A 24178-nucleotide genomic window follows, 5' to 3' on the forward strand; every position below is an offset into this window, starting at 1 on the left:
CACCACTATGCCGCCCTGTTTAAATTCAATATGTGTATAATTCAAAGAAAGGTAGAGTTGTTTGACAACTACTGTGTAACCAAGTATGACAGGTTTATTAACACAGCTCTAGGTTTCCATAAACATGGTAGAATCACAGTAATATTTACAGAAGTGTAAAAAGTGAGCACACTCATATTAAGGGCGGTTCAAACATTCAAGATAACCGCAACCTCCGGGCTTTCAGAGCAAGAAGCTGCAAACGTGACAACCACAAATAAAAATAATTGTTCTGGTGGGATCAGAAAAATGACACTTCCCCATTATTCAAAGGGCTGTTATATTGATTCTAACTTAAGCTTCTGGCAAAACACCCGTGGTCTGATCATGAGTTTTATCATCTGATTGAGAATTGTACCATTTTGTGACAAAAGTCTTGATGTGTCCCATTGTGTCTTTAAGTAGCTTCTGAGTTTGGTTCTGTTTCACCAGACGAAGGCAGCTCTTTCTCGGAGCATTCGCACACCGAAGCGCTGCCACTCCCTCTGGTGGATCCACATCTCCTGGGTGGTGTCCAAACACGCCAGCACTGATCCCCCCTTCCACGATATGAGACGAGGGTCCATGTCCTACAAAGCATGACATTAGAAGAGACAGTGTACGGCATTATTCTACCTCTCTCTCCAGGATGTACTGTATTGTGTGTAGCACTCTTTAATTCACATCTTCTATTATATATGGTTGTATTTATACTCAGCACCATGCTGCTCTGCCAGGATTGCGGATCTATATCTTAGACTGTACAATGAATTCCAGGTTACCTTTGGTCGAGTGATAACTTCCACATTGTCTACCAGCCTTCTGAAGGAGGGCGGCATCTTGTTGATGATGCGGTGCAGCAGAAATTCCTGAGCTCCGAGAAACATGAGCCCACCTCCCACTACCAGGATGGAGCTGTACATCTTTCGCTTGGTTTCGTCTGAAGCTGTAAAAACCAGACAAGTTGACTTAGAACAGGATCTCCACAGCTCTGAGGGACACCAATCCTCACAACAAGTGAGAGATGATTATATCTTTTTATAGTATTAGTCTACCACTTAGTCCTTTCCTCCCTTCACCATTCATCCACGCTTACCACAGCAGTCAATGCTATGCAGGATGGCTTTATCCAGGCCCAGTGCTTTGCTCTCAAACTGGTTCATGATCGCAGTCTTCCTGGAGAGGTGAGCAGACAGGGGCTCATCTACGTCACCCGCCCCCATCAGGCACTCTCCCTGGGTAGGCCCAAGCTCCATCTCCCCTTGCATCCCTACTCCACTGCCGCCACTCCCGCAGCCCCTGGGCAAGTCAGAGAGCTCTCCGATCCCTCCTTGATTGCTCATCTCACCATCCAAAGCTCCACCGGGTCTGGAGATAGCCTTCCGGTCTGCAGCCGATTTGGAGGACTGTTGGAAAAAACAATGAAGGAGTAAGGAAGGAAGGCGGGGAAATCAGGAGCATGTATCTGAAGAAATCGGTTGGAATTCAAAGTGTGAAATGTGTGAGCCACCTGGTCCTGTTTGCTCTGTGTGGCCAGCAGGTAGTGTTCATCATGAGGGTCCTCCGAGTCGCCTGGGGAACGGTACTGGAGTGATGACATCTTTTGACCTACGATGCCAAATGTGGCTGGGTAGAAAAGTCCCATGGGTGCCTAACACATACACACACACACACAGCCATATATAAAGCGCAATTCCAGTACACAAGATAATGTACACAGCATTGCAGCACTTATCTCACATCAGCTTTGTTTTTTCATGAATGTCTATACCTGTAATTTCTCATCTCCTAGTCGAACCTGGTAGAGTAGAGTTGGGGCTTCTGGGAAACGGGTCTGGAATTCATGATCTTGTAGTCCTGAAATGTCCTGTTAAAAAAAGCAGAAGACAACTGCAAAATTGTCTCCTGAGTCTAAACAAAGATAAATACATCCCACTTCCCAGTCAAAATCACACACTTGGTTTAGATGGCAGAACGTCTCTTTGAGCTGTTGCAGTAGCTGAGTGTCCAGTCTGCTGCCCAGCTGACAGTCCCTGTAGGGAAACCCCGCCCTCTGCAGGAGCCAGAAGAAAGTACGGGTCACGTCTGAGCCACCGTACGCTAAACCCAACCTGTGGAGTTCAACAGAGAGATGAAAAAAGATGCAAAAAGTCACATCGAAAGCAAGACATCAACACAAATCATTATTCAGGTTACATTAATTAAAGGGATCCCCCTTCTTTCTAATGAAAACCTCTAAAAATCTAAAAAATATTTAAAATAGCAGCTCTCAGTCCGACCTGGAGTTCCGGTGAGACACTCCGTCCTCTACACAACAGACACTGGTCTTCTGGTCTCCTACATCCACGACACAAGCACTGCTTAACCCACTGCCGAATGTAGCACAGACCGACTCCTGGTGCACAATGATTGCTATTCACAAGCAAACACACACATAAAAAAAGGCATTGAATGCAATGTGTATTACATTACACGCTTTTATCCAAAGTGACTTACAATAAGTGTATGTACCATACATGTTTTGTGTGTGTGTAATACCTGAGAAGCCCATATTGAGCAACAGCATGTTGACAACTTCCTTGATGTGCTGCCTGTTGTAGATGTCCGGGACCAATAGGATGCATCTGTAATACTAACAACCAATAAAAAAAGCTCAGCATTGATTTTGAGATATAAAGATATAGAGTAAAAATGAGGGAACTTTAACATGATTACACTGATCTTGTTACATATTTAAATTATAATAAGCCTTCCTATATCTATATGTCTTCTGTCATCATTTATTCTACTGTTCTATTCATCTTTCAATGTGTTGCAAAGCTTTCAACTCGGCCCGTGGAGGAAAGAGAGATACAAGGAGGTGAAGACGTTTTCCCTACCTTTAAATCTTTGAGGGGGATCTCCAGACTCTTCTGAATGACATGACTCCAGATCGTCTCGAGGTCAGACAGGACGGCAGTCAGTGAGCCTCCAGGACCCGGGTGCACATTGAGCTGACCTCTGACTACAGGCCAGTGGATGTTGTAACAATCGGATGGATTCACAGTGAGAGCCTGCATGAAGCCAGGATGGAAAAGGTGGGAGAGGGAAAGAGAGGAAAAAGCAGGATGAAAAAAACCTGAAACCAAGACTCTTGTTCCAGTTTAACGTAAAGAATAATAAACTCATTTAGAGACAAGCACCGACCTCCTCTCCCACCAGATGAGGAGGATGGTGGGCTGTGTTGGTCCACTTCACTCTGGAGCTGCTGTCAAGTACCGCCGGACGGATCTGACAATTATACGCTTTGGCCTGCACACAAACACACACACCCACACACACACAACATTTTATTAGAAATAGATTGATCGGTAAATTTCTGCAGATGAAAGCAAATAACTCTTGTGAACACTACACTAATATATTTCCTTAAAACCAGCGAACCAACCCCCGATTATTCCCAGCAGCAATAGAGATTTACATTTCTGTAATTGGTCTCCTCCGTTCTCTCTCCCATGAGATGGACTGGAAACACTTGGTGTAAATATATTTGCACGAAATCGTTCTCTTCCCGTTTGTCTCCTTCATAATGCACACACCTGTTCAGCAGACACCGGAGTCCTCCGCACTCCATTTGACATCTTCTTTGACCAGATGGCCTGTTCGACCATTTTAAGTCCGTTCTGCCTCTGCTCTTTACTCTCTGGTTTCTGGCGGAAAAATGAAAAATGACACACACATGAAGTTTATTTGAAAAGTGGAGTAAGACACAGACTGAAAGAATTTATCGTTGTTGAATCTGGTCAGGAGTGACGTACATTGAGACCATCTCGCAGCAGCCAGGCGTCTTCATATCGGGGCTGTCCACTTTGCTTGTGCCTGCGTGCTATCACATGTGGGACCAGAACTGGAAGATTGTCTGTTGCTCGGCCAATACGGAGTGTCCGTGAACCAGGGTGGATGACAACTATAAAGTTGCTTTGTATTTGCTGTAAAAGAGGAACATTTAAAAAAAATTTGCTTAATCATACCAAAACGTGACAATGGTTCATCTTCACTTAACCTAATTTCTTGTCCATAAAACTCGACATTGCCCTCAAACCTTGAGGGACATTATTTTGTCAAAGCTTTGGACTTTAAAAAAGCTGATCACGGCAGTTTTTCTTTTTTAAATTAATCTGTTTTTGAAAACGATAAGATAGCGCTGTGTGATCAGCAAACTGCTTTTTGATTGTTTCTTGTTAAATAGTTTAATGTGAGAAACATTCTTAGATTTTGGAAAATTTTTGCGATACAAATGTTTCCCTTCAATTTAAACTTGTAAAGCACCTTGTAACTTTGTTTTGACCGGTGCTGTACAAACAAAGTTTATCTAAATTATAATTCATAATAATAATTTTCTCATTGATCATATAAACCAATGGCTGACAAAAACCAGTGCTGAGCATGAGGTATCAAAGCATCTGAACAATTCTAAGTTGGGCCTATTGCAGCTTGAGATGGGTTTTGGTGAAATGTTTGACATTTAGCCCGGCAAAAAATAGAAACAAAGAACAATAAACAATAATATTATAAACCACTATGGAAAATAATCAACTGAAGTAAATGTAAAGTAAACAATGAGTTTCAGTTACGAACACTTCGCTGTAGAGGAAGTGAAGCCTGTGCATGTGAAAGCTATAAAGAGAAATATAGCCATGTAAACAGATAAACTGCTGTATGTAACAAACATGAATATGAGACATGAGTGTAAACAGTGGAGTCACCTCCTGCGGGGGCTCCGAGATGACCGGAGGAGCGATGGGTCTTTTCACCCCGCGCTGCTGCTCCTTCTCTTTCTCCTTCTCTCGCTCCTTCTCTTTCTCCTTCCCGTTGTCCTGCTCCTTCTCCGCCTGAGTCATCTTCACCTTTTACTTCACTCGTCTCAAGGCTCCGAGTCTTTGTCTCTGGCGCCTGTAAAACTCCTCAGAGTCGACGACAGGCACGAAGCTACCGCCTGAGAGAAACGCTGCTCGCTCCGCCACTTCCGTGTTTGGTCACATGGTACAAAACAGTGATCTCTATTGGTCGAGGGGGTTGTTTTCCTCTCTGCGTCCACAGCTCATTTTTATCTGATTCATTATTAATGACGAACATAAGTTAAATAGAGTTGTGCACACCATGAATTGTGTGTCATATTGTTGCACATTCAAAGTGGATTACTATTAAATGTCATATTTTTCAAAATGTGCGTTGACACAGGTTCAGTTCAATGTTGGACGAGGACAGCTCAATGACATTATTGAGAACATTTAAATGACAAATTTAACCGATTCAGTATTTCAGAAACTGGATGTTTCTTTCATCGTAATGCAGATGAGCTCACAGAATCATTTCAGATGTGATTATTTTATTGAATTCATCATCAAACTGGTCAAACAGAGGGAGAGAAGGCAAACAAAGTTAACTGTTCCATTAACAGGTAACAATAGGTTTGGGTGAATGTGGACAAGGTTACAATCCTTATTTATAAAATTGTAATATTGTGTTCTATTTGTTATACTTCCATTCCGTCTCAAAGTGTGTTTGTCATTGTATCCAAAAATCAAACAGTATAATGACTTATAAACAAAATAAATTAAATCATAACATTTGAATTCAGTGAGTTAGCATGTAAGGTGACAGGCTGTCACAGTTCTGAACTATGCATGGACGATTATGGTATTGTTTATGATTTAAAGAATATTTGGAAAACTTTCAGTCTTGAAGCTGTTTACAGTTTTTACATGATGATAAATACGGAACATGCTTGAGGACAGTTTCTACACTAATAGAAAAACATTTGTGTTATTACAAAATAGATGAATAAACAGAATACACTATGAATTACTGCAAACCACAGATCACATCCTGACAGAAACATGCATCAAAATCCAGGTGTCAAGTGGTTTGCATTTTACAAAACAATAACAGTAATGGAGAGTTGCCATCCCTCTTGGCTCATAACATAGTCTCTCCTCATTCTCATTAGATGTTCAAACAGACGTGATCACATTTCTCAGGAGTTCCACCCCTCGGAAAAATCTTTTGTACAGCTTCTTGTAACTTCACTGAGTTCTTTTCACTGTAGGAGACCTGTGCCTTGGAGCTCAGATAGGACATCTTCTTGTTGCCCTGCCCCTGAGTATGAAGACTCCTGCAAAGTTTGTTCAAATCCTTCATCAAACAGAAGGACTTGCACGCCCTCAGTTCCACTTCCACGTCCCTACACAAACTTTTGTCCTGCTGCTTGCCCAGCTGCACCACCCAGAACTTAGACAGGTCACTGGTGCTCTTTGCGTGCCCAGCCACCATGTTGAGGATCAGGGGGTAAAGGTCATGAGCTGCTGCTGGGATGGAGGGTTGTGGGAAACTGCCGTCAGGAGGAAAGTGGCTGGGCTGTGAAGAGTGCTGAGAGTAGAGCAGAAAATGCTTGAGCATGGATTAAGTCTACAAAGGCGACCATATATTACACAATAAAGTTCTTATTTTGATCATTACTGAAAAGATGTGAGTCAAGGTGCCATCTTATAAACCATGATGCAGTAAAAACTCATCCCATTAGTCACTGCTAGTCAGACAACAAGAAATAATCGAAATATATAAATGACCAATAACATACAAGCTATACCTGAGGGCAGATGATGAGCACTCGGTCGGCAGCTTTGGCCTGTTCCGCCAGCCAGCGCATCGGCCCCAGCCCGGCAACCTTCCCCTGCTGCCACATGTCGATAGCCACGTTACAGCCACCGTGCAACTGCAGGAACTCTGCCAGGGCCACCACAGCCTGCTGGAAGGCTGCATTCTCAGCAGGGTAAACCACGAGGACAGGGACGGGAGCCGTGGGACTTTGAGGCAGACTTTTGAAACCAAATGGTGTGGCCTTTCTGGTTCCACAGTATTTACCTGTGGCATAAGAAGACACTTTCAGCACCTAGCAGCGGTCTCAAATATTTTGTATGATCTGGAAGAGATTTCTACATTTTTTAAGGAAAGGTTGTTATGAGCCAAACATTTTAACAAACTGTTATGTGTTAGTGTCTGGGAGATTTGCAGGATGATAAAGATATTTAGCCAGTTGAATATTTGAAGTGAGAGATCGCTGTAAATGGGTTGGGAAACATTTGGCAATTTTCTAATGTTTTGGTTTAGTAGCCAGCGACTGAGGTCAAAAGACATAAATACTAAATGTAACAATGATAAATGGGAGAATTTCTGATTAATATGACATTGTTCCACACATTTATATGAATGTAGCCCTGAATTAAACCACATTTTACACACACAGAAGAAGATTTTCATTTTTTGGTGCTGAGGTCCTCCTACCACTTAATATACATTTTAAAATTGGGACATTTACAGATTATGTAGCACGAAGTCAGGATCATCAGACCGGCCAGTCCTCCGAAAATGGTGACAGCAACATGACCTATTCCCAAGGCTACACAAAAAACACATAAACATAAAAACATTCCTTATTTTACTGTGATACTGATATTTATTGACAGGGACAGTGTGTGATGTGCCTGTAGATACTTACATGAAGTAGTGATCCCAACTCGAGCGTAAGATGCTATGGTAATATTTTAGCAAATATTTTAGTAAAGTATGATACATTGCACACACACACACACAAACAAGAAACAAAATCTGTTTACTCACTTGAAGAAACTTGAGAAGATCTTTGTGTAACACTTGCTAAAAAACACATGGATTTAGAGAGAAAGTGTTAAGATCTTATTTTATATAATAATGTTGCTGTTGAGGAAATTGCTGAGCATCAGTAAAGTTGGGAATAACAATTTTACTTACCCTCTGTTGAACGAGGTATCCAAATTGTTACGGACTTGTAAGAGAGGCCTAACGATCGAGGCAAAGGCAAATTAGCAACTTGGATAGTGCTGTAGCCGTGGCTTGCTCTTTTTAAGTAATGAAACCATTTCTAGATTTGAAAAGATGAAAAGATTAAAAGTTAAAATAAAAAAAAAAAAAAAATATATATATATATATATATATATATATATTCTCAATTCCTAAAAATGTATATTATTAATACAAGATAAGATTCAATCCAGACACCTGCGGGGGCCCAGTCTCATTTTTGTTGGCCAAAGGTTGATTGTATTTACAGTGGTACGGTTCATCTGCTAGGATCCGCGTTCCCTTCAGATACTGAACACTAGCTGCAGAGAGAGAGAACATGAAAGGGTTCAATAATGTAATATCTTCTTCCTCTCACTGCTCATTCTATAAGTTCTATTAGGAATTCCTGCTGTTGACATTACGTGTTCATCTACTTCATCACTTCCTCTTTCCCACAGACTTATTTCCTCATCCAGTGTCACCAAAACCAGACATGGGTTGTCTCTAATGATATTAGATAAACATCATATATATCACAGCTATTACTATTTTCTGTTAAAACACTACAAAAGTGAACCACATGTTTGTCTCCTACCATCCATGTTGACTGCCCAGCTGATGTTCAGCATACCCTTTCCTCCCACTGTCACCAACTCCACCTTCAAGTTTGCCAGTTGGGATGGAGATGGGTCCTGCCTGGGAGGTAATCCTGAAACAAGAGACAGTGGCTGTGATCATTGTCCATGCATCCACGATGTGTTTATAATCAATCTCTGATCACATGTTCTCTGTTATTTCAGCAGTAGAAATATCTGTGACACTTTATGTTGAAACACTGGAGAAAGATTAATGTAAAACCATTCTATTCACATTAACCATAATCTTTTAATGTATGTAATGAGGTCTGAAGCTGTAAATGTTGAAAACCTGAGGTTCTAAAGATTTTTATTAAATGTCACAGAGCTATTTTTAATGAACTTATGTTGCTTACAAATGAATAAAAAAGCTGGCGAGGCCATTTATTTTGTATCAGGTTGTTAATTTACAGGTTTTCAGCTGATGTATCATTCTGGTCAACATATGTTTTGCATGGGATATGTTTTACTGTCCCATAGGACAGGGCAATAAAACAATATAAATAATTATTGCAATACAATTGTCAAAAAAGTCCTAAATACACTGATACAATACAAGCACAGTGAGTAGGTATAACACATAACTGATCGACCTCAGATTTGTAAAATGTTTTATAGTTTAAAACTATACGTTCACTCTGGAAAAAAAGTCAGTCTTTAAACTCAAAAGACATAATAATGTGATATTTATCTGGATAAAATCAATAGCAACCAATGTGAAAATTTTAATAGTTTAGGGCTTTATGCACTGCCATATTCTGTCTCCACATTTAAACTCTTTTCCCGTTTGAAAGAAATCTGAAATCTCCAATGAATTAAAACATAAAGGAACATACTATTTGGAGGTGGTAACTTAAAATATATTGGAGTCTGCATTTGCCAACACACAGCCTTGTAAACTGGAATGACTTTTTAAAGCCACACATTATTGACAGTAGAGGTCACATTTCACATCCAAAGTCAATACATTATTATAACTTACCTTCAAATAGCTGACAGTCCACTGTCTGCAAACCAAACGGATCACGTTAATCACTTCCAGTGTTGAGTAGAACATTTAAGGAGATGGTTACTTAAATCAATTACTTACAATTTCAAGAGACATCACGTGCACATGTGCACAAGAGAAAAGAATCAACGTGAGTCTCCACATGATGAAGCACACGTCTGACCTAACAATAAAAACAGAAAAAGTGAGGTTTGCTTCCATAATCAAATAATTCTTCACCATTAACTAGTCTGTGTATTCTAATTATACTACAAATACAGACATACAATTCAGGCAAATATCTGTCTTCCTCAAATAATTCTGTCTCAATGCGAGCAACAAAAGCAACAAAAATGTGGGGAAAAAATAATTAAAAACACAAACAACATTAAAAGAAAGAAACATAGGGCCACAATTTAAAAGATTGAGCTCATACTACTACAGTTCTACAATGTATGTGTAAAGACCCTCTTTTATAGTTTTGTATTGTTTAGTGGATGTTTGTCAGGACATCTCTGTACTTGTTTAACTGCCAGAAAAAATCGAATTGCCTACAAGATTAATTAAAGTATTAGTTGTATTGTATCGTAAAATTAACAACCTTAAATTATAGCAATTTACATTGCATACAGGCCAACATGTGCATAATGAATAATATCCCTTTCACAAAATACACAGTCAGTCACATGCAAATTACACAGATATTCACACACAGAATACACAGTTATTATCTATTTTAAGAATTCATTAGTTGGGTATATCTCATTTAAAATGTTGACGTTCACCTCTACCTTTAGAGGAAGTGGAATCTTATTTTCTCTCTCTCCTCCTCCACACTCCTTCAGATTGTATTGGCTAAAGACAATATCCGTTTCCCAACTAGTTTCCCAAAGATACGACAACATTTATAATGACAAAGATTGTATAATGCAGTGTAGCATCCTACCTGTAGAAGACTTGTTGCAGATTCTGGTTCGAGCTTCAGCTCCGCTTGTTTATACGGTGGATGCTAGGCTCCGCCCCCCCACCCCCAACCCCCCACCCCCCCATTCCACTCGCCCCGCACCGCCCCCCCAGTCGTCCACAGTTCAGTCCGTGGTGGTGAGTTCCCTTCAAGGTAGGATCCTCGTTTATTCGCTGCTTTAATCAACATGTGGAACCGTTTCCCCTCAGTGTGTCCACATTCAGTCTCTGTTTAAATCTGAGTATAACGGTCGTATTCAGTGGTACTGCAGTAAAGTGTCTGTGTGTGTCTGTGTGTGTCTGTGTGTGCGAGCTGCGGACGAACAAACAGTCCAGAAATAAAGTCCTCAGGGCTGTCACCGAAGATTTGAGACCCTTTTACCGTCTCTGTGTCGCACTGTAAAGTTTTTAAAGTGTGTTTAAATAAAGGAGCATGCTTCCACCCACAATGCTGCAGCAGACCGAGATAGACCCAGAGACTGGGTCCGGCGAGCGGCCGACCACAGTCTCATTTTCATGTGATCGTAAACATTAAACTCACAAGTGACCTTTAACAGATGCATTTAAACGTCATCGACGTGTGTTTTCCTCTTGTTGTGTTGTTTTTATTAAAGTGTTATTTGACTTTTCAGGGTGTTTTGCTGAGTTCAGCTTCATACTAAAACGGTTGGTCACTGATATGACTCTGACCTACATTCTCCTCACTGACAGCCTGATAACTCACTCACTCCGGTAGAGATCAATACGTACTGCAATGTAACTTGCGTCAATAACAAGATAACGAATTTAAACTATAGCAATTTAACAAAAGTCCAATGCATATCAATTTCTGCTTACGAATGGATAAAACAATATAAATAAGAATCACAATATAATTTTCATTAATAGCAATATAACACAAATTCAATACATGCCGATATATCACTTATGCATTGTGCAAAAAAACTTTCAAGATGTAGAAAACGATATATATATATATTACAGCATCATTTTTATCAATAGCAACATAACAAAAATCCAAAATGCATATCGATATAATGCCTTTGCCCGGAGCAAGCACAGTGAGGAGCTATATTAGGGCCAGGTGATAAAATTGCAATATAATTTTCATAATAAGCAATATAACAACAGCTAAATATTGATATATTGCTGATACATTGTGTAAGCGTTTGTCCTTCTCTGCTCATTGAACAAGAGTTTAAAACCACAACCTTTGCTCCATCTAAGGTGTAAAAATCTGTCTTTTCAATAAAAATAATTAATAATCTGGAATTTTTTTGATATTACGGAGCCCCTCAAGTTTTGGCCATATCGTCCAGCCCTACTGTCTCGCAATATGGGAAAGCCTTCGATACGATTCACATTCATGAATATGAACTTGTAACACACACAGGCAATAGCTTGTCTGTGCACGATGAAGATAAAGTTAAAAGAGAAACTAAACTTCCCTCCTCAACAGCCCTGAGTGAACCTTGATGATGATTAACCTGGGCTCCAGGTCAGCCACTTCAAGTTTATTGAGCTGATAGTAATTTTGAATGGGGACAGGGTTTGGCCCATGTAATAATTAACCTTGATAGGATCCAAATGCCAATCAAATGCCTCTCTGAAAACCACAATGTGTATAAAGTAGTTAGAGGGACACAAATTATAGTCATTTCTTGAAAATGATCCTGTACTTGATTTCCTAGGTTCAGATCCAGCTTGACCCCTCCAGTGTGTCCTTAAGTGTTTGTTGTTGCTGTGATTTCCAGGGAGTGAAGAAAGCCCTCCCACAACCAGGATGATGTCTTCGGCCACACTTTGCCAAACTGGAGCCTGGCGATTTGTGACCAGTCTTATGAGGGACAGGAGATCCTGGTTGGGACGTTTGCCAGAATGTTTCTCTGTCCCAAAGACCAGAAGCACGAGTCCTTCTCTTCCCTGCTCCTCCTCAAGCCATTACCGATGCTTTAGTGCCTCTGCTGCTAGTCGCAACTCTTCATCATCACCTCATCAGAAGACCCCGTCCTACAGCTATGTCATCGTTGGGGCCGGGTCGGCGGGCTGTGTCCTTGCCAACCGTCTCTCAGAGGATGCCCATGAGTCTGTGCTGCTGCTGGAGGCCGGGCCCAAGGACATGTTGCTAGGCAGCATACGGCTGTCATGGAAGACGCACATGCCGGCTGCACTGACCTACAACCTCTGTGACGACAAGTACAGTAGTTTAACTTACTTTACCTGTCTGCCCCCTGTTTCGAAATGTGTTGGTGCCAAATGTATGGACAAATTTTGAAATCGGAAGTTTACACTTTTTGCAACTGTCAGTGTTCATACCGTCAAATCACTGTAGAAGAATTTCTCCTTACTTTAACTTTACTTTAACCTTTCATAAAGTGAAATATGAATTCATGCTATTGATGCCATGCTGTATTTCTCCAGGTATAACTGGTCCTACAACACTTTACCTCAGGCCCACATGGACAACCGGGTGTTGTACTGGCCGAGGGGTCGTGTCTGGGGCGGGTCCTCCTCGCTCAACGCCATGGTTTACATCCGTGGACACGCCGAAGATTACAACCGCTGGCAGAGAGAGGGGGCAGAGGGCTGGGACTATGAACACTGTCTGCCGTACTTCAGGAAAGCTCAGTGTCATGAGCTCGGAGAAAATAGGTACCGAACAAAAACTCTCTGGAGCATATTCTTTTTAGTACCTGGTCGATATGCAGGGACAAAGTTTGAGGTGGAATCATGACCCAGGAAGGGCTAGTGCTTTGGTTCCATGGGCTCAACATGCGTCATGGGTTTGCTTTTGAAACAGGGAGATTATTTCCCGGGAAGAAGCTGAACACACAGGCGTCACAGGCTAATTACAGTCACATATTTGGATTACATGCAAAATAGGGGGAAAACTTAGCTTTCACATGCAAATGAAAGATATAAACAGCATCACTGATACCCAGATACTTATCAGGACTTCACAGGTCAAAGATCGGTGTGTTTGTGATTTAATGGAAGATAGAGAACTAAGATATACATTTATTACATTGACGCCAATGTGTTAAATGTGTCCAATGCTGGAATATTACTCTTATCAACTCATGCGTATTGGAAGCTAATCCTACAGGATCAGATAAGTGTAATGCTCCAGCTGAGTAATAAACCAAATATTGTCCATTTATCGCGTTAAGAACGAACCAAGACTCATGAAGTCAATGCCAAGTCCGATTGTTGCCAGTTTTCAGGAACCAATAAGTTTCAAACAGCTTCACAGTTTCGGTATAAAGGTAAATGTGGAGGTCTAACATTTATACAATCCCTCCAGCATGAGGGTAGGTTAAGAATCTGTGAAGCCTCCATCTTTTATTTTTTGTGTGTCAATTGTTCATTAGAAACCACTATTCTGATTCATTTTTTTTTTTGTTTTCTTCCGCATAAGTTCAGGAAGAAGGGTCTCAGCACGTTTGTTTATCTGCTTTTATCATCACTTTATATTCATAAGGTCTGACTGGGTTTTTGGCATGAAAGCAAACTGAGTGAAATGCTCGTAATGCTCGTAATGAAATGATTAATATCTATTGGGGATGTTAACGTTTGTGTCTTTGCGTGTGCACTGTAGGTACCGAGGTGGTGGTGGGCCTCTTCATGTGTCCAGAGGGAAGACCAGCCACCCCCTTCACAAGGCTTTTATTGAGGCGGGGCAGCAGGCGGGATACCCCTTCACTGAGGACATGAATGGACACCAACAGGAAGGCTTGGGCTGGATGGATATGACCATTCATAATGGTTTGAGGAGCTATAACTATATTCATAGGATATTTTAGATTCAGTGTTTAAACACTAGTACAAACCAGCCCCTTATTATTATCTGCGTGCCACTTCTTCGTCTGTGCAGGGAAGAGGTGGAGCACGGCCAGCGCTTACCTGAGGCCTGTCCTGGGTCGACCCAACCTGAAGACAGAGGTGCGCTGCCTCACCTCCAAGATCCTGTTTGATGGAAACCGTGCCGTGGGAGTTGAATACATACAGAAGGGACAGAAGAAGAGGGTAAGATGCTTCCAGACATGCACTTAGCTCCGGACATTAACCGGATTTTAGGGATGGGCTGTATGTGAGAACGCAAATGTCCAAGTCAATTGCTTGGGACATTTTACGGAACTTTTTCTGCCAGACCCTTTAGTAAAAGGTCTGGAGACTGTCCGAGTGAAAACCCAGCAGGAAAATGTCCGGGAAAATTCATGGAAGGCGAGAAGGGGTCGGTCGATGCTGTTTTATTTCTAACGCGCGATGGAAAAGGGAAAAGTCAAAAAGAAAACGACTTTCTCAGAGAGAGAATGAGGAGAGATACATAGAAGACAGGGACATAACAAGATTCAAAAGCTTTTGGTGAAAGAGCAGCAGCTGGTGTCAATGTGCTGTAAACAAAGAACATGGGGTTTTTCTGCAGTGGTGCTTATATCACGTGTTTTGCCTCCTGCATGTGCTAGCCAGGCACAGCCCCTCTCCTGCTCGTTGTGTACATGTTCCTGTTGTTGTGAAGGGGTGTGAGCCAAACCAGCTCCAGGTGCGTTCAAGGGGAAACCCCCAGGAAAACGTCTGGGACCAATTTGCTGCAAATTTTTTACGACTTAATGACTGAAAACGTCTCTGAGAGATTCCCTTACTTTTCTTCTGGTATTTTAATTCTCATTCAGTCACTCTCATCAGTTTTGCTCTCCTCTCCTCAGGTGTTTGCCGATAAAGAGGTGATATTGAGCGGGGGAGCCATCAACTCCCCTCAGCTTCTCATGCTGTCTGGGGTGGGAAACGCTGACGACCTCAAACAACTCGACATCCCTGTGGTTCAGCACTTGCCAGGTATTTTTAAGCATTTACAAATATCTAATTCCAACGAGCCGAAATGGAAGTAAAGGACTCACTGAACCTCATCTTCATACGTTTTTACAAACAGACCAAACCGCCTTTCTTGACTCCATGTGTATTTTCCTTGTTACTCTACTGCGTGATGTGTCTCAGGTGTTGGCAGTAACCTGCAGGATCATTTGGAGCTGTACATCCAGCAGCAGTGCACTCAGCCCATCACCCTGTACAAGGCACAGAAACCTTTCCACATGGTCAAGATAGGCCTCGAGTGGCTCACCCTGTTCACAGGTAACCAGAGGCACCTACACACGCAAATGGGAACACACACATGTTCTTTGAAATAATGTATTTCTGTGAGGTTATATCACTGATAGACATTGATTGGTATGTGTCCAATTATTACTTCCCCTCAATGTTAACCAGTCAGATGCACGGAATGATTACTCTTTGGGCTTGGCACTGCTAATGCAAGTAATCCAAAGAAAAATAAATATACAAACTGACAACATAAAAAGTAGCCTCCGGTTGTAGCTCTGACAATATTCAGCTGACTAGTGGGGGTGTTAGAAGACATATGAGCTTAAAGCCTTTCCATGTCCCAATAGTTTGATGCAGACAGGAAGCACCTGGGTTTCACCGGGTGTGTTCATTCCCACCACTGATTCTTATTTTTTTGACGTAAAACACCGGCATGATACCAGCTGGATGTCCAAATCCTTACGGGAAAGCACATGTCTCAGATACAGACTGGTCCAATTATTAATAGTTTTGGCAGTGGCTCCCACAGAAAAAAAAGGAGTGGGAAGGGACAGACTTCTATTACGTGTCATGACATTATACCTCATTTAGCTGTTGCTTTTATCCAAAGCGAGTTACAACTAGCGCCCATTTTATACAGTAGGTTTCACAATCTGAAAGACAAACTATTTGAATCACCCACCATGACCCTCCTCCCCCAGGTTACGGAGCAACAGCCCACTTGGAAAGCGGCGGGTTCATCCGCAGTCGGCCCCATGTCACACACCCCGACATCCAGTTCCACTTCCTGCCCTCGCAGGTCATTGACCACGGAAGAGTTGCATCTAAGTTAGAGGCGTATCAGGTAAAACACTGGGGCTCCTTTTTGTGCAGGTATAAAATATGATGGTAGACGTATTGTGTGTGTGTGTGTGTGTGTGTGTGTGTGTGGTGTGTATGTGTGTGTGTGTGTGTGTGTGTGCGTGTGTGTGTGTGTGTGTTTGGCTGATATTAGGATGAAGCCGCTCCACTACCTGTCTATGATTAGATTTATGATTAGAGCACAGGTGTCGAGAAAGTACCTTCACGTGCTTTTCCATGGTATCTCATTAAATGAAACAATAGTAGTTCCCTGGAAAGGTTCTGCCTGGGAAGTTTACTTACCCAACTGCCAGGAGATCAGATATCCCTACACCACCCACACAATCTGAGCTTTGGGTTTCTTTAGGAACTCAAACAAAGAAATTTTAGGTTTTTACAAATCTTTCTTAGAATACAGCACAAATTCCACACTTCTCAGTGCGTGAGAATCATGTGACAGAGCTTTGTCTTTTTTTTAAATGATGAAGAAAAAAGAACATGTGAAGCTCTTTCCATAAACCCTGTTAGACTGAAGGGGTTGCTCTGGGCTTTCAGTTCAGTGAGCAGTTTACGTTTGACTTCTGTTTTTTTGTTCCAGCACCTGTGCAAGGTTTTTGGATTAGTTTCAAGTTATTTTATTATTGCTGGTGAATTATTGTTTTCCAATTTTTCAAGTAGCATTTTCTTGTGCCACATTAACAATCAAGTCATTCAGAAAATACCTGGGCAACTTGAGAAATGAGTTATTTGTGACCTCTGTTTTCTAATCCAAGTTGATAAAAGACTCGCACTGGGTGCTTGTTGCTTTGTGTTGTAGGTTCATGTGGGACCAATGAGAAGCACCAGTATCGGCTGCATGACGCTGAAGAGCACCAACCCTTTGGATCACCCGAATCTCCAGCCCAACTATCTGTCCACTGGTAAGATTCACTCCCTGAACTCTTCATCAATCAAATCCATCTTGAGCTGGAGCAGATCTGTCTGTCTCTGAAGATATAAAACTTGTCTTCGAGAGCAGAGCCTTTGAAGCCATTGAAATGTTGGGCCGTGGAGCTGGTTTGACTGGTGTGTAGGTCATTTAGCAGAATTTTGATTTCCAGCTTCTCCATCTTTTCCTCTCCTCTCAGATACCGATGTGTGGGAGTTCAGACAGTGTGTTAAACTCTCCAGAGAGATTTTTGCTCAGAAGGCCTTCGATCCATTCCGGGGCAACGAAGCCCTGCCTGGTCCTCAGGTCCAATCCGACGCCGACATCGACGCCTTCGTCCGCCGAAAGGCCGACAGCGCCTACCACCCCTCCTGCACCTGCAAGATGGGCTCGCCCTCCGATCCGATGGCGGTCGTCGACTCCAGCACGCGGGTTCTGGGTCTGGAGCGGCTGCGTGTGGTCGACGCCTCCATCATGCCCAGCATCGTCAGCGGCAACCTGAACGCGCCGACCATCATGATGGCAGAGAAGGCCGCCGACATCATCAGGGGTCGGCCTCCTCTTGTCGAAACAGGGGTTCCCGTGTACCAACCACCAACGCTCGACACTCAGAGATGAACAGGGATCCAGACTAGAGGGTAGTGTGTTGTCAGTGATTAGGCAACAGCAGCCGTGGAGCAGCTGGTTAGGAGGATCCTTCATCCGTCAACTAATGTGAGTGTGTGTTTTCTTGATTTTGAATACTGGTGAATTTTAACAGTTTACATCTGAGGCTCAGTTTTACAAAGATTATATAGAACCAGCGGCCGTGTTCTCACAGCCACACAGCAGTTTTAATGTAGTGGCTGAATATACAAATATAATATACCTTCTTTGTGTATATTCACCCAACTTTACATATACTGACTTTCTGCACTGATTGTTAGTGTTTGTGTTCAAACTCACTTTAACTTCATCCAGTATTTCTTGAACCAGCTACAGTAATTTTTAAAGCCTTTTAGAACTCTTGCATTAATAAACCTCGGACATTTTGATTATCCTGAGGTAAAATAAAATCCCACAGCACACAACGTGTTTGGAATACAACTCAAGTTTAAAAAAAAGTGACATTTTTAATAATCACAGGAGAATAAGTTGTTTTCTGAGTGACGATCAGCAGGCTGCTTTCTAACCCCAGCAGTCTCAACAGCAGGTTTGGTTATTTAATCTGCTCTAACCAATCATCACCATGGTAACATGCCTCTTCCTTCCTGCAAATTTGCAGAGTCAACATTATGTTTGCTGTCAACATTGTCATTATAAAAAGCTAAATACTTTTAGTAAAAAAGTAGAAATGGTTTGGAGTTGTATCGACACAACTGACAACAAATGTGAATAGTTCATTTATAAACTCCTCAGATTGAACTCTATTCACATCTGGTGCTGAGACTTGAGCCTGTTGTTTTTAACCAGCTCATTTTCTCATGGGTTCTGGGCCCAGACATAGATCTGTTATCAGTTAAAACCAAAAGACTCACACATGTCTGGCACAAGCAGAGAACAACTCTCCTTCTTCTACTCCACTAATTGTTCTTAATGTATTCAGTTGGCGCGTTATGAAGCAGATAAAGGATCAATCTGTTTAATTGCTTCCATGAAACTGATCTTCCTGATGTGGGAAATTTGCTGCTTTGGTTAATCAAGTTTTTTAGCTCCAAGCTTTTAGCTGCTTTTTGGTTCAGTCTGCTGCATTAGCAATAAATTCAAATGATATCTCTGATTATATGAAATCCTGCTAATATAGATATTGTGTTCAAACTCTCTATATGTAAAATATACACTAAAAACTTTAACTAAAAAGTAGGGGAAAAAAATAATTGCACATTTATTTCTATGTTTACAAAGAAGCTTGATTGTGTTGAACTGACCAGATAAAATGAAACACCACAGCAGCCTATAAGATGTGACCATATCTATACAGTGGTGTTATAACTAGTGTGGATCAAGTTCTAGAATCAGCTTCACTGAAAATCTTAAATTCGTACATGAGGTATTAAATGCATGTTTTATGATGTGAAGGAAACAGCAATGTGTTCAAATAATGTCTAATAGTCTTATTAAGCTTTGCACTACACTATGAAGAATCTAACTGACGATAATTGTTTACATTATATAATGTTGCACAAAGTTAATTTAGTGTTTAAATCATTTTCATGTGTATTAATGAAGGATCACAAAGGGAAGTTAATTGTGAAAATTCACACAGTATTATGTTTGCATGTTTTTTTTTGTGGTTTGTACTGTAAGCAGACGTCCTGACTTTGTCCTCATTTCATTCAGACTTTATTTAGTCCTTAAAAAAAATCCTCGACAGGTTCATTGTCATTTCAGGCAAGAAGTAAAACGTACAAAACTGGGTTCGTGTTTACATTGGTACAAAAGGTACGAGTACGTTTGCTACAAAGTAGACAGAGCTATGATTGTTATTTAATTTTCATACAACAATTGGGTAGAAAGCAGAAATCTTCAAGTTCATCACTGACTTTTTACAAACAACTGTACAGATTTTACACATCATCGTTGTCGTGTCATAATCGACCTGCAAAATATTCGAGCAGTACAAAAAAATAAAGCTGTCAGTTGCACAACAAGATTTTGTGTTTTTTGTCATGTGATAAAAGTCTTGAAGTTGGACAAGTGTGTGTGTGTGTGTATGTGTGTGTGTGTGTGTGTGTGTAGTTGTAGTGTTTGTAAACTGCACATTATTATTCTGGTTTCTCTGAGTTCCTGACAGGTGAACTGTGATGTTTGTTTATATCGGCCTGGCCATTTAGATTTTGATTCAAATAGTGACGTTTACAAGAAAACAATTAGCGATTACATCGAAAGACTAATATTTAATGGAACACCTGGCAGTTAACTTCTTATCACCTCCACCAAGGATTCAAGGTTTTCACTGTGATTATTTGTGTATTTGTCAGCAGGATACAAAATAAATAAATACGAAACAGATTTCCCTCAAACTTTTTCCCTCTATCTTTAGGCCTGTTTTGTGGCGATAACGAAAAATCGGACCACATCCTATTTCTTTGATGTTTCTGCTTAAAGTCCCGGACACTCACGTTGTTGACCGCTGTCCGGAGGTCTGTGCCATTCTGAGGAAAACATGTCCGACTGACAAGCAGGGGAATGTAGTTCAGAGGAAACAGTGATAGGTTGTAAACTCCAGATGCTGCTCTGTGTTCCTCTTCACTAGTCTGAGTCTGTCTCCCACACATATCTGAGGTGGCCATTCCGAGAAGTTTACAGCTAAAATGTTTGAAATCTTAATGAAACTAGACGTCACATTTTCTTCATCTTGTGTAAATGCATCACCTCACTGTTTCCCTGACACGTTGACCAACACACCTGGATTGGTGCAGAGGTAATAACATTAATGTTTGGTAAAATCTCAATTAAACATATTTTACATGCAGCTAGATAATGCATAAGTCGTATTTAGTGTTGGCCATTCAAACCTGTGATGAAAGCAGAAGAAGGGGATTTATTTACAGTACGTGTGAGGAGTGTTTGAGAAACCAGCTCAGATCCTGTTCCAGGTTAGATTCATCTGGCCGTTGTTTATATCAACAGCCAACAGCAATCTTTCTACATTTCAATTTTGATGTGCGTGTAAATGACTCAATATTCCGCTGGTTTGCTTTTACTTTGAAGGAGCCCTTTGATTGCACAGATTGAACTTGTCGCCCTGACAACAGTGTGTAGATAAAGGGGGAAAACAAGAGACCAGTGCTGCCACAACCCAGCGCTGGCTTTTAAAAGTTGACCTGAAGACATTGTTATAGGTGGCAATGGTTCACAAACACTGTCCTGTGGTGGAGCGACCGTGCAGAGCAGCGGGTGGAATGTGTTGCTTCTCTAAAGTGTTGATTTGTTTGTTTCTATCCACGAGCAGCTTGTGTCGTCGTATCTCTCTTCAGAGAAGCAGCTGTTTCGGACATCTCGTGCACTCTAACTCGCTCAGAACAAAAAGGAATACTACAAATAAAATGTGACACCATCAATCATTTCATTAAAAAAAAAAAAAAAAAAAACACTCTACACACCCATAAACAGTGTACTGCATTTATATATTGTCGGTAAATAAAAAAAATTGTATAGTTTTCCTGTCTGTTGTGATGTTTCATGTGTCAGTGTTGTGGTGCACGTCTGACTCATCCTGAAACAAGTGCCTACTTGCCTGAGAAAACTGTCACACCTGCTCAGAAGAGGAAACCAATTCATGGGCGATAAACTTTCCAGCTGTGGAGGTGGAAGTGACTCAGGACTGACGTCAGATGATACTGTTGTTTTGCGACAGAGAGGGGGAATCCCTGTGTCATCTGTTCTGTATCAGTCCCGAGGCAGAAGTCAATCTGGACCGATGTCAGATGATACTGTTGTTTTGCAACCAAGACGGGAGATTCTCCTCTGTGTCATCTTGCTTGTGTGACACGCCCACTAGGCAGTTCTAAAAATAGCATCACCAGGAGAGCACAGACTAAAATAGCATAACTTGTTTTGGGTCCCATCTATTCTTAATAACCCTTTTTAAAAGTTGTATTAATTGAAGATTTATAACATTTAACTTTGATTTACCTTGACGTGACATCACACGTCCAGTGACCAAATAGCTGAAGGGGAGTCGAGTTCACAACAACACTGTCTGTGTTTGTGTGGTAAAAAGTAAAAAGCAAAAGGCCAATTTAGTTCTTAATAAAATACCTGATTAACAAACACAGAAAAGGGAGTTTTAAATATCTACAGTTTGCAGGTGACACGCGTTACACAACCACAGCGCACTGGTTTAGGTAAAAGCTATTATTCTGGGACATTATATATAACAAGTAGCCCTACATATTCAGGTAGTTGTCAATCTCAGAAAGGTAAGTTACCCCTGGTCCAAAGCAGCTGTGACTAACGTGAATCTCTGCATATTCTGAGTGAGGTCGTTCCTCAAGGTTTTCAATAAAGCTAATGACATTGTAACAACATCTTCAGCTGTCTTTGTTTCATGGTGGTTAAAGGAGTAGGAATGTCAAAAAATGTAAAGTGTGTAAAGATTTAGCATCAGTGTTGTTGAAGGGGGCAAGGATTGGCAGTGTGTTTCTCTGTGTGTCTTATGAGCGTACACGTGAGACAGAAGGATATGCCTGAGGACAGAGTCTTTGTCGTTGATATGTGATTTCCTTTTCAAGTCAGAAAAACAGAGTCGAGCAACGTTTAACCCTGAAAAAAAGCGTGAAATGCAGATTCACAGGCTGGAAAGTCTTTGGATCGGCCTGATCTGCAGCCACTCTGCTCTGAGATGAAAATAAACCGACATATAAATATGGACTATATATGTTTTTATGACGCCATCTGAGTCGTGGAGGCCAAACTGTAAAAGACAGAGCAGCAGATCAAAAACTGTGTCTGTTACTGTGACCAGTGACAGGTTAGAATCACACAAAATATATACATGAAGTGAAACAAATGGGAATCTGGGAATCCCCAAACTGCCATTTTGAAGCAAGCCCACTGCAACTTGGCAAAGCCAGCTCAAGCCTGTTCCCTTCACGCCACTCATTGTCACTGGTGTTTGCTTCTAACATCCCAACTGGAGAGCTAGGGGAGATGGTCTGAACTTTTCATTTGCGTAAAAAATCTGTTTCTGATTCAATCTTATTTCACACAGACACTAAGTGCTTAAAGCCCTAACACTAACCATCTGTTGTATTGCCTCATTGGGTGCTGAGTAGGCTGTGTGGGAGTCACAGCCTTGCAGCAGAACAATAACAGGCGCAGTATCCAGACATTGTTCACTAAACATCTTTGGTTACACCCTCAACCTGAAGCTAAAAGTTTGACATTTAGTTTGACATTTTAGTTTGAGTGTTGTTGTGAAATCTAACTTGGCGTGCATGGAGCTGGCTTCGCGAGGCTGCCGAGTTGCTCTGCTGCTTTGAAAAGAAAAGAGAGGCATGAACTCTTGCTGTTTAAGAGGCGGGGCCTCCCCCGCCGGTTTCACCATTTTCTGAATTCATCTCAGTTTTCCACTTCTTCTCATCCCTGTGGCATTTCAATTTTCAGAAAGAGAAAACAAGGCACTTTGTTCTCTTGTTCGTCCGTGTTTTACATTTGCTGTCTAGTCCGGGACGCACTTGACCAGAGACGTCCCCTCAGAGTAAAACAGCAGTAGAAGTTCAATTGAAAAAAACTACATTTTCCCGTGTGAGCCGCTGCTATAGCGACGTGATGCATATCATCTCGTCTTTCAGGTCCTCTTCACATTTCACAGCCACGTACGGCTCCTCGTCGCTGTAGTCACGGAGGCTGTGGTCTCTAAGATGTGCGGTGGCTTGTGGGTCCGAGCCGACGTTACCCGTTCCCCCGATGGTGTCATCGTTCACACTCCCATTCAGGAGGTTACTGGCGGCGCTCTCCATCTCGTCGATGGTCATCTCGCAGGCGTCTGCGATCTCGTGTTTGGTCGCTGAGACAAACTTGGGGTCCTTGGCGTACTTCCCCAGACCCTCAGAGATCAACACCTGGGAAGAAGAGGAGAGGAATGATCAAACGGCATCAGGAAGGTCTGTGCACGCAATAAACCAAACTGTTTGTTTGCACTGGGCATAGCTTTGCAATGGAAAACATTTTTTACTCTTGAAGTTTTACACAATCATTATGCGGTGATTAGTGTTGATACTGTGACTACAAACAAATCAACTGAGAAGCATAACAATGTGTTTAAACTGCAGCAGTTCAGAGGAGGTCAGCCGAGTACGTGGGCCACATGTGTCCAGGATCACCTCCAAATGTGGTTTGAGATCGGACCTCAGGACGCAT

The 24178-nt window shown here is 41.6% G+C and overlaps 4 protein-coding genes across 4 annotated transcripts in view; 1 reads left to right on the forward strand and 3 right to left on the reverse strand.

The window, feature by feature from the left end:
- Positions 1–72: 72 nt before the first annotated feature.
- actr8 (actin related protein 8) lies at positions 73–5033 on the reverse strand. The gene is made up of 13 exons (XM_062392096.1): positions 4764–5033; positions 3816–3986; positions 3597–3707; positions 3205–3309; positions 2898–3071; positions 2557–2650; positions 2298–2430; positions 1976–2129; positions 1790–1885; positions 1529–1669; positions 1115–1424; positions 801–964; positions 73–608 (listed from the first exon to the last, which is right to left on the reverse strand). Exons 1-13 carry the CDS (start codon positions 4896–4898, stop codon positions 465–467), a joined length of 1932 nt encoding a protein of 643 aa, XP_062248080.1. The 5' UTR covers positions 4899–5033; the 3' UTR covers positions 73–464.
- Positions 5034–5369: 336 nt separating this feature from the next.
- On the reverse strand, positions 5370–9681 carry LOC133956791 (uncharacterized). Its single transcript, XM_062392099.1, is given in 11 exon segments — positions 5370–6057; positions 6059–6426; positions 6647–6921; positions 7376–7456; positions 7556–7588; positions 7678–7713; positions 7828–7957; positions 8095–8198; positions 8474–8587; positions 9496–9520; positions 9604–9681. Coding segments are annotated over 11 exon segments (1275 nt in total). The 5' UTR covers positions 9667–9681; the 3' UTR covers positions 5370–6011.
- Positions 9682–10428: 747 nt separating this feature from the next.
- On the forward strand, positions 10429–19962 carry chdh (choline dehydrogenase). The gene is made up of 10 exons (XM_062392388.1): positions 10429–10618; positions 12219–12660; positions 12886–13116; positions 14063–14229; positions 14339–14490; positions 15171–15300; positions 15460–15594; positions 16266–16408; positions 17222–17324; positions 17532–19962. Exons 1-10 carry the CDS (start codon positions 10429–10431, stop codon positions 17948–17950), a joined length of 2112 nt encoding a protein of 703 aa, XP_062248372.1. The 3' UTR covers positions 17951–19962.
- Positions 19781–24178, reverse strand: part of cacna1db (calcium channel, voltage-dependent, L type, alpha 1D subunit, b) — a 69722-nt gene continuing 65324 nt past the window's right edge. The window contains exon 50 of the mRNA XM_062392868.1: positions 19781–23880. Coding sequence (XP_062248852.1) covers positions 23575–23880 — 306 coding nt within the window. The 3' untranslated portion in view covers positions 19781–23574. The remainder of the gene's footprint in view (positions 23881–24178) is intronic.

The sequence above is a fragment of the Platichthys flesus genome, chromosome 7 (assembly GCF_949316205.1).
Source record: "Platichthys flesus chromosome 7, fPlaFle2.1, whole genome shotgun sequence".
Lineage (NCBI taxonomy): Eukaryota > Metazoa > Chordata > Actinopteri > Pleuronectiformes > Pleuronectidae > Platichthys > Platichthys flesus.

What these genes read in the sequence shown, in the direction of transcription:
- actr8 (XM_062392096.1), bottom strand. Translation starts at nt 4,898, where the DNA reads ATGACTCAGGCGGAGAAGGAGCAGGACAACGGGAAGGAGAAAGAGAAG. An exon ending in TCTCGGAGCCCCCGCAGGAG is followed by an intron (nt 3,987 to 4,763) that starts GTGACTCCACTG and finishes CCTCTTTTACAG; the next exon opens with CAAATACAAAGCAACTTTAT. An exon ending in GCTCAATATGGGCTTCTCAG is followed by an intron (nt 2,431 to 2,556) that starts GTATTACACACA and finishes GCTTGTGAATAG; the next exon opens with CAATCATTGTGCACCAGGAG.
- chdh (XM_062392388.1), top strand. Translation starts at nt 10,429, where the DNA reads ATGCAGTGTAGCATCCTACCTGTAGAAGACTTGTTGCAGATTCTGGTT. An exon ending in GGATATGACCATTCATAATG is followed by an intron (nt 14,230 to 14,338) that starts GTTTGAGGAGCT and finishes TCGTCTGTGCAG; the next exon opens with GGAAGAGGTGGAGCACGGCC. An exon ending in AGAAGGGACAGAAGAAGAGG is followed by an intron (nt 14,491 to 15,170) that starts GTAAGATGCTTC and finishes TCCTCTCCTCAG; the next exon opens with GTGTTTGCCGATAAAGAGGT.